Source organism: Hemiscyllium ocellatum, chromosome 8 (genome assembly GCF_020745735.1).
Source record: "Hemiscyllium ocellatum isolate sHemOce1 chromosome 8, sHemOce1.pat.X.cur, whole genome shotgun sequence".
Classification (NCBI taxonomy): Eukaryota; Metazoa; Chordata; class Chondrichthyes; order Orectolobiformes; family Hemiscylliidae; genus Hemiscyllium; species Hemiscyllium ocellatum.
Window position 1 is genome coordinate 5678632 of NC_083408.1, and position 10605 is coordinate 5689236.

At 39.9% G+C, this 10605-nt stretch overlaps 1 protein-coding gene across 1 annotated transcript; it reads right to left on the reverse strand.

Annotated features, from left to right (window-relative positions):
* Positions 1-1628: 1628 nt before the first annotated feature.
* Positions 1629-4259, reverse strand: LOC132817984 (probable G-protein coupled receptor 139). Its single transcript, XM_060828561.1, has 2 exons — positions 4190-4259; positions 1629-2530 (listed from the first exon to the last, which is right to left on the reverse strand). Exons 1-2 carry the CDS (start codon positions 4257-4259, stop codon positions 1629-1631), a joined length of 972 nt encoding a protein of 323 aa, XP_060684544.1.
* Positions 4260-10605: the final 6346 nt, after the last annotated feature.

Below are 10605 nucleotides of genomic sequence, written 5' to 3' on the forward strand. Positions count from 1 at the left end.
CGAGAGTCAGCAGAAGGGACTGCAATCGATGAAGCTGCAGTGCCCTGAATTTTGAGCACAGACTTCTCTGTGAATTTTGCCATGTTGTTGAACCATTGGCATTATCACAGTTGTACTGGGACGTAATTGCTTCACACACAATTTCTGAAACACATGATGTGGATGTGCCGGTGTTGGAATTGAATTCTTAAGGTCAGAATTCGCACGATTCGAGGTTATAGTCCAGCTGGTTTATTTAAAATTACAAGATTACCACTGTTGAAGAAGCAGCGCTGTGAAATCTTTAGATTTCAAATAAACCTGTTGAATTAAAATCTGATTTCGGGTGAATTCTGAATCTGGAGCGAAGATTTTCAGTTTCGGTGCAGAAATGTTGTTTGGGGTCACTGTGTTTGCAGCGTGTTGTGCTGTCAGAAAGCTTCTGATGGCAAGTGGAAACATTCAATGTCGCCACAAAACTCGAATACAATCAGAATGAGGGAGACACTGCATCTGTTTCACAGCATCTGTGAACCCAGAAATAGAGCCAACGTTGCAAGTCAAACATGGGATTTCCGGTAACCAAATGTGAATATTTTTATGAATTGGCAGAAGTAGTTAGCAAGGAATTTAAGGATTTTTCAGCACTTTACAGCCAGATATCAACATTCAGTTTGATGACTTCATAGCATGACATCTCTTCGACAATTTGATGACAAAGTCGAAACCCGAAACAGTTACGATTTCTTTGCCTGTAGATAGACTCCGCCCACAAGACATCCTTAGTGTTTGTTTGGGGTGAGGACATCGATCCGAAGATCAATTATTCCGTACTAAAACTTATGTCTATTTCTATCTCCTGTTATGGTACCTGACATACGATATTTCTCCAGCATTCTTTTTTGTCAGGTTTCTTTAAGAGGTTTCTTCAATTCTTAAAGATTGTTATTGGAGTTCTTATCTCTTTTGGCCTTTGCTTTCAGAAGAGCTGGTACATCTGGTACATTTCAAAAGAATTTTAACAAATACTTTTCATTTCAATTTGGCTTTCATCATTGTCGTTACTCTCTTTTTCGTGGATTCCAGACATCTTCAGAAGTAATGTCATTTTGTCTTCTTCCCATTGCTTTGACAATAAACAAAAACAGAAACAAAGATAGGAATAAAGAAAGTACAAAAGAAAGTAAGAAAGAAAAACATTATTTCGTGCAGCATCGTTCACCACCTCAAGATATTCGAAACCAATTTCGACATTTTTTTTAACGTGGGAAATGTGTACTCAAAGGCGAACAATAGGCGATTCCAGAACAAAATTGGTATAATCAAGCAGTAAACTGCTTTCAGTGCCAATATAAGATAGACAAATGTTGGCCAAAGACGACAGGGATAAAATAACCAGTCCTTTTTGGAATACCAACAGTGAAATATTATACCCAGCAACTGCAAGAGTGGATACACTCATGTTTCAGCATGTCATCCAGAAAGACAGCATGGCTAATAGCTCAGCTTTCACAACAGGGAAGTATTGATATTTGCCAATGGGTCCAAATGTCTCAATTTTGCCTGGGTGAATGCATGAAATCTGACTCTAGGGAGAAAGTGGAAGTGAGTACTGCTCATTGATTCATAGTAACACATGACATTTTTCTTCACCGTTTAATGAAACCAATGATGCCGTTGAAGTGAGAAGTCAGCACTTTCTGCAGTTCCTTTCTGAATTTGTGCTGAGACACTGCATATATGAAGACATTGTTGCAAGAACTGAGTAACTGGAACATGTTGGTCGTCTCTTGAAAGATAGCCTGCAAGTCATTGCCATCCAGACCAGTGAAGTAAACCTTGACTGTCACTCTGACATAGAGGAAACGTCCAACATACATGACCCACAGGCAGGAGAAGCTGAGAGAGATTGTGAAGAGAAGAACAATAGACTTTCCACGTTTGACCATCACTGGGTCAGTGCCATTCTCCATGCTCAAGAGTCTCTTACGGGCTCGGATAGCCATGAGAATGTATCTTACGGTCAGGGCGTTGAGCAGCAAAACGAGGACGAATGGAAGAAATTGAGTTAAGACGTGGTCCAGCCAGTCGTAGGCGTGCCAGATGGGTAAGGTGTAGAATGTTGATTTGATGTCGCAGAACCAGGGAACCCCATCCATCATGTACAATGGTTGGTAGATGAAATAGAAAGGAATGTTTTTAATGCAGCTCAAAGCACAGAGTATTCCTATGACCATGGATTTAGATTTCTCAGTGCAGTATCTGAGCTTCAGACTCTGACAGCAGATAGCGATAAAGCGGTCGATGATGAAGGCCAATGTCAGCCAAACTGAACAATCCTGCGTAACATAGACTAGCACAGTGCTGAATCTACATCCGGGAGTGGTAGAAATCAGACCATACTTACAGTAGAGGCGAATGATCCGGTTCAGGATAACTGCAAAGATCATGACAAAGAAATCTGACACTGCTATCGCCACTAGATAGCAGGTGATACATCGAGAAAGTCCACACTGTCCTCGGCATAGGATTATAACCGCCACCAAGTTGGCTGCGAGGGACCAAATCAGAGAGAACGTTTACAAATCAGTCTCAAGTTAACAACCAATTCCCGATTCAAGATGGTACAGAAACTATCATGATATATTTATTTCCCATCTGCAATGTTAATGTTTTATTTTAATCCAATTGAAATTGGAGTTTATCATATCCAAATGCAGTTGTCTCTGGAAACACTGATAAACGCAACATCCACTCGATGATCACTCAGTCAATACGCCTGGGGTGCTGCATAATGTCAGCTCTGTTGTTGCTGCTCATGGCTAAATATGAAACAATGTTTCTATTAGATCATATATTCTCAACGCACTGGCAATCAATTGAAATTTTAGCTGTAGAAGCATTTCAGATCACAGAATGCCTTAGTCCTAACCAAATAGGAGCAGAATGTCAACCGTGAGATTTTGATAAGCCAACTCAGATAAACGCTATTTAATATGAAATGTCTGATGATATATGAATTAGAAAGAAAATGGTTGGCCCACGCGAGGTGAATCTTTTTAAAATAATTGTTGCATAGTAAGTTGAACATATATTAGTACAAAATTAAGTGTTTAAATTAATAGATGTTGGAGATTTTCATCAGATTTCTGTAGGTAGCTAGACTTGGATGCAGAGACTGGTCTTAATAAACATCCTTGCAGGAACGTATTAGTGGCCATCCAAACAAAACAAAAACTCAAAACAAGATAATACCGGCACGGTACCAAGAAACAGATAACGTAGCAAGGCTGGCAGAATCAATGACCTCAAGAGAATAAACAATCTACGATTCAAACATACCAAACAACATAACGGGTCCAATTAGACTTTTTTCAAAGACTTCATGAAAAATAATGCATGCGATTTGAATAGAAACAACATAAAAAGTGTTTACACGTAATGCGAACAATCCATCCGGCTATCAAGCTTCCCTTTTTATCACGTTACAGCATGAAAAATAGTATCATTTAGTTCTGGTGATGAATTGATGGGCCGAATGACCTGTTTCCATACTGTAAGTATTCTATGATTCTACGAAGTTTTGCAAGACACCTGCCAGACAGAAACACTGGGTTTGTTTAACCTTTCCAAATGGAATGAGAGAGAGACTAAATAGAAATCTGTTGTGTGAGAATTAAACATTATGTACAATGATATGAATTACCAGGGGTTGTGTGATACTATACATAACGTTTCATAGACCAGCAATCTATTTGATCATATTTCTAGGAACGTAAAAACATATATTATCTACTAATGCTCTATCATGCAAAAATATGCGATTCACCACAATTCACGAGAAAGCAGTAAAATAAGAAAAAAAAACAGAAAAAGAAAGGATCATGGAACTTCAGCATCACTGGTAAGTTTAGCATTTCTTGTCCATCTCTAACTTCCCTTGAACTGGAAACCTTTCTCGGACGTTTCCCAGGCTAGTCAAGATGAAAAACGTTCACTGGGCTGTGCTATGAAGTTGGAAAAAGGGAAGAATCGCTTTCCTGAACGATCAAGAGAGGACGAGAAGGGATTTTACGCTGAACGACGAAAATTTCATTGTCCAGCTTACAGAAAGTGTCTACCAATTCCAGGTCTGTTATTAAATGAAAAGGAAGAAAGACTTGTTCCGGTTATCTCCAAAAACAAAAACTACTTGCCATTTATTACTCACCAGCGGTGCCGACAACAGCGAGAATGGGATAGCAAATGGCAGACAAGGGACCAACAGCAGGCTCATGCATCGTCCTTTCAGAAACCGTTGAAACTGCGTACCTCAGCTGCTTGCAACGTTCAATTTTATTCTGAGTCAGAGTGTCTGGAGGGACAACTAACTTACAGCATGCACAGTATTTACAGTTCATTGAACAAACAGATCGATTTGTCTTTGCTTGCCTACAGTTGGAATCATTGGCAAAATGAATGATTGAGAGGAGAGAATGATTCTGTGAGTCCCTCCTCTTAACAAACCTGGCTTTCTATCTCCATCAGCGGAGCTGCTGATGGTTGAATTGCCTATCTCTAAACTGGTCTACCTTATCAATTCGAGTATTTGTTTTTTTTTCAGTTTTGGATTGGTTCACGTATTGGGTTTACTTGTAAGGGTGTTTGACTTATTTGCATTAAAAATTTAATTGTTTTATTACTGACGTATATGAAATTAGTGTTAGCTAAGTGGGGACGTCATCTTGGGTTTTCGCCATGCAAATTTCGGGGGAATGCTGGAATTAAAGTATTCTTCTTTGCTTGAGTTCAACCACAAATGCAGGAAGAGCCAGTAAATTGTCGACCCTACTATTGGCAGAGCTTTTGTCAGGTGGAACAATAACTGAATATGGCTTAGAAAGAAGACACTAACAACGGTACAATTAGCATCACTTATCAAAAATATCGCAGTTGTGCTAAGAACTGAGGAAGAGAAAAAATAGCAACGTGAACAGCGAACGAGATGTCAAAATATTGACATTAAAGAAAAATCATTGATGTGCTAACAATAAAGATAGATTTACTGCAAAGTATACTCAGTCATAAACGAATGCTGCATTTAATATTTTGTTCCATTGACATGGATGTGTGACTTCGAGTGAGCAAGGGCTTAGTGCGAATCAGTTACTCAGCAGTTAGCATTGCTGCCTTATTTTACCACGGACAATTTCTCATTCCACCCTAGGATAACTATCTGCGTGAAATTGGCACATTGGCCTCATCCATTTCCAGCTTAGGTGGATTGACCATGATATGTGCATTGACCATGATATGTGCAGAGGGATAGGGTAGGGGGTGCTCTACCTGGGATGCTTGTTCGAGGGTCTTTGTGGACTCGTTGGTTCAAATGGACTGCTCTCCCATTGCTCGGATTCTGATGTAGTTCTGATGAGTAAATGGTCATGCAGCCTCATTATCAGTCACGTTGAAATGGAAATAAACATCTCTAGTTCACTAACACCTGACAATTACGTCCCAATTTCAGGAGATCGTCCACGTGAAAAGAACATTTAAAAAGGCAGTGACAATAAGATCAGTACATGCAGCGGAAAAAACTTTGCAGCAAAAAAAGAGATTGTAAGTCTGTGTGGTCGAATCAATGAAACGTGTTGGGCCACCTAGTCAATGATAGATGGGCAGAATGAAGATCAGGCATCAAGTGAAGAAGCAGGTGAGAGTTGGGAGTGGAGCAACAGAAAAGAAAAAATAATGAAGACCTCAAAGATTGTGTGTGGCAGGAATTGGTTCCAACTCCTGGGCCATGTGGCCAACTCTGGCATAAATTGGAAGCTGCCCCATTCTGGACACGGCATCTGAGCTTTGCCAAAAATCCATGTCTCAACAAGTTTAGGGACGTAGTGAAGGTTGTATAAATGGTGAAAATCAACAATTCAGCAAAGGCAAAATCATTATGACGAACATAATTAACTGTAAGTGACCGGACGGACAGAAATTGCAAACGTGAGTGTAAATCGACAGATGAAGCGATACATTAAAAAAATGTGTAGTCAAAATTAAACGGTCGGTATCAACCCACAAGAAACATGTAAAGAAGACAGTGAACATGGAAGCACACAAGGAAATGAACAAGTATAACCTGGTAGTCGTTGCAGAGGCATAGCTCCCACAAGTACTTATTTTATATTAGAAGATTGTCCACATTGACAGCTTGCATTAGACAATCTTGAAAAAAACTTTGCGTTTTGTTTCTGTGATGCAATTGGTCTCCCAGAAGGTTGGTGGCAAGAAACAGTGTGTCATTCTTTTGTCCCCATCTGTAGTGTATGCAGCGTAGTCCTGCGTTCTCGATGGCTCAGAAAAAAAATTCTCAAAACAGGACTCTTCCACAATGGGTAACCATGGAAGAATTCGCATGTTTTCATGTAATGGAGGTCCATTGGAAATGTGTTGATAATCTAGACACTTCCTATGCTTAAATATAATGCTTCGCTATATATGACGCGATTGAATTCAAACAAACTCACACTAAATCTGTTGCTCTGCCTTTGATCGCAATGAAAAGCAGAATAATGAGATTATAGACTGCTCACTAAACCTCTAAATTTACTTGCCCAGTCATCGAGTGAATCAGTTGCAAAAGAAGGTCACATCAACTTCTTTAATCTTTTCTCAAAAAGGTTGCTTCATTTGATTGCAAAATTGATTGTTGTGAATCTGCAAATGAGCTCCAAGCGACTTGCATTAGTGAGTGATTTGTGCTGTGTTCAACGTCCATGAGGAATCTAAGTCACTTTTTTCTTGGATCGGAGCATATGAAGGTTCGAAATGATCTATATGTTTCCAATGGGTTTTCATTAAGACGAAAATATATAAACACATTAATGGCTACTAAATGAATAAGAGTTCTATTTGGTGAAAAGTCTTTGTGGACATATTGAGAAACTGGTACCTGACTGTAAAGACTGTAGATGGTATGAAAAGAATGATATAGCTGTCCCTGGCTTCTGAATGAGAACAAACAGCAGGTCAACATGAATTCCAGGAAGACATGCTGACGAAGCTGGTTGACAACATTGACGAAAACGTGTGGGTAAGAATGTGGTGAAAGTTATATATACATTGATTTTTTTTGGATGTAATACTTTAATTCATATCATATTTCGTGGAGAATAATGCAAACACTTATAACAAGTTCCTCTTGAAATGGGCATTCTTTGAAACAGTGAATACTGAGTAGCATGCATTGTCTATGCAAACAGCGAGAGAGCGTGTAAACTGCACAGAAACTGCGGAAGAGTTCACCCTCAACCTCCTCATTTGTACTGAGACGCGTTTCCGTTTCATCACGGGTCCTTGAAACAGTCCTGAAGTGTTACCATGTTAACAAGTGTATGCATGGTATTTTCTTACGATATAGGGTTGTGCATCTTCCTAATTTTCCAACTCAGACATGCGTACATCTAGTCCTCATGCAGGGCCCCTGCCTGAAACGTCGATTTTTCTGTTCCTCGGATGCTGCCTGCTCTGCTGTGCTTTTTCAGCGTCACTCTAATCTTTATACTAATCTCCATCATCTGCAGTCCTCACTTTCGCCATGCGTGCATCCTTGCTGAATAAGAAAGTCTGAGATAGAGATATTTCGGGTTGTAAATGAATAGAAGTCTAACATTGTTGGGAGGAAACATTTATTAAGATTTGTAATTCGGCAAAAACCTAATGATGGCAAATCAGCTTCGAGTGGCATGACCTTCTCACCTTCCATACCATTTACGTGGCAATAACTGTCAAATAGAGGGCGCCACAGTGAGACCATGGTCGAGCATGGGGTTTTTGTTTCTGTCTCTTTGAAGGGCAGGTTTTCTGTTGGCTCCTGATTCATATGATTCTGTGTGTCTTGCAGTGAGCAAGTGTAGTTTCACTGAATGTAGGTTTCTGCCTTCTTCCATCTGATCAGAATAACAAAGAGCGCCAGTGTCCCTCAACAGAGGTAACGTGTTCATTTTTATTCTCCGAAGCTGGCATGTACCGACTTACACATTGCTTTATGTACAGCCGAAATGAATATTTTTTTCATATGTTTCCAATTCACTGTGGCGATTTAATGTGTAAGACAGTGTACTTAACACCCAGTGAAATTGTTCTCAGCATGTCCCAATCTTATTTGAAAATGTGTTGCTGGTTAAAGCACTGCAGGTTAGGCAGGATCCAAGGAACAGGAAATTCGACGTTTCGGGCCAGAGCCCTTCATCATACTGTCCCAGTCTTATCACTTCTTTTCATTTCTGTCGCTGATTTTAATGATGCAACTTCAGAATCGCCTGGAGTTTGCAGGGGCATAAAACTGAACTCATTTCTCTCTCTTTTTTTGGACATTCTCAAGGATCCAGAATTTTGTGAACATAAAGGGAGCAAAATCTCAGTCAGGGAGGTCACATTCTTCCTCTCTCTCTGTCTGTCACTCTTGAGACCTCTCTCACTCTCGTAGGAACTCTCTCTACGTTTCCTTTTTCTGGGTCAAGACCGTTCCCATTGTGAGAAATCTATACTTTTGCTCGGATTTTCATTTTGACAAACGAAACGGAAAAGAAAACACAAGATGTGTGAATCCAATATGAGACTTGCCAGACAGTTACAGCCATTTTGGTCGACTGCCTCCCGCTGGCTTCCTCCCTGGTCCAGGGTAATTGCTTCAACTTTGATCTGAAACCTTTACTGATTTCGGCAGATGTGGTCTGTTTTATAGCGTCAGGAATTCAAGTTTGTTTAAAGAGTTTGTACAAGAAGAACAAATCCCATTTACTGAAAATGATTCAAAGCCGGACCATGGTAGTGAAAGATCAAATTCATCGCTACATTAACAACAAGGATTAACAATCTTTAATTCTTGATCAAGTCTGCATGGAGACCCAAATCGATATTATTAATTTGATTGGCTCTCTTCAAACAGGAACTGGAGAGCTGAGGACAGGCAGCAGAGAGTGAAACGGAGAAAATTGAGAGTGGAGAAAAGGAATGTGGATATCGATTGGATGTTCAACTGAAACATCAGCAAAGATTTGCTAATTTGGGGAAATAAGCAGTAATAAAACAATGTAAATATTAGGTTTTGACAACAGAATATTATGTTGTGCAGGTCAACTTAAATTCAGAAAATAGTGTTTGGAGCCACTGAGCCCGAACAGTTGGCTTGATGGAATCGATCCTGCCGAATTATTTTAACGTGTATTGGTGTACATTATACTGAGGCACAATGTCAGGCAAATAGTCAAAAAGGGGAAACAGGCTCTCTTTTACGCATTGAACATTATTGTAATCTAGAAGATCCGTTGTATGTGCTAGTAGATGTAACGCTAAATTTCAGAATGGTATTGTAAAGCCAGAATTGTATTGGGAATGAATAAGAATTCCACTGTTGCAGTTTTTGAAAGAGCTGTGGCACTGAAACTAATTACACGGATGCTTCAAAGAACATGCACGGATTCAATGGGCCGAATAGAGTCAATCTGGAGTATGCAATTCTTGTTCTTTTATCATCCTGGCCCCTCTGTTCGTTCATCAGTGTTTCTGTTGCTGAGGGGCCAGGGTGTGGTAGACTTCCCAATTTTCCACGGCTCCGGATGCAGCTGATTGTTGTTGCACACTTGTTGTTCTCACACGGAGCTATGGTTAACGCACAGCTGAGACTACAGCAGTTCCACTCTAAGCTTCCGTTTTGCTTCTCTGACTCTGAAAACCAGTCCCTTCCTTGTGATACTTGAGACAACTCTGCCTCCGTCACTGTTTGTCATTATGTGGAACAGCTTTGAGCAGGGATCTCTGAAAGATTTTTTTAAAAGACTGTAGAATTAGAAACACAGAGTGCATGTTATCACGGCGCTCCTCACTATTGTCACACTACTTAATACGTGTTCCGTATCCAGTAAAATTCAATTTCCACCGACGTAGATATTTGCAATCCATATGATATTATTAGTAAAACAATTACGGTAATAACCATGATTTTGAATTCCTTTTACTTTTCGAATTGGAGTCCGCAATGCAGAGCAGAAGAGCTGGACTCCGAAATGACAGCTAAAGAAGGAGGTTACGTGAGATGAACGTGAAGTTGAGCGCTAGTGGTTCCAGGCATTGTTAACTGGTATAGTCAATTCCCGAAGCACGCACCACAATACATGCTTTATATGGTGACAGCAGGGATTGCAATCAGGAATCATGATCTGGTTAACCGATTTTGTTTAACATTTATGAAATCCACGACAATAACTGAATTAGCAATCAGCAGGGCCATCTTTTCTTACTCCACGACGTCATAGAATCCTACAATACGGACACAGGTCTTTTGACCCAAACTGACCCATGCCTAATAAAATGTCCATGCACTCTTAATCTATTTCAGTATACTTGGTCCATATCCTTCTAAGCCTTTTCTATCCATGTAGTTGTCCGAATGCCTTTTAAATGTTGTTAATGTACTTGCCTCAACCACTTACGCTGGTTGATAATTACATATATATATATATATATCACCCACTGTGTAAAAAGGTTCCCCCTCAGGTTTTGCTTTTATTTTTCCCCTCTAACTTTATAATAATGCCCTCAAGTCCGGGATTTCCCAACTCTGGGAAAAATACTGAGGGAATTCAC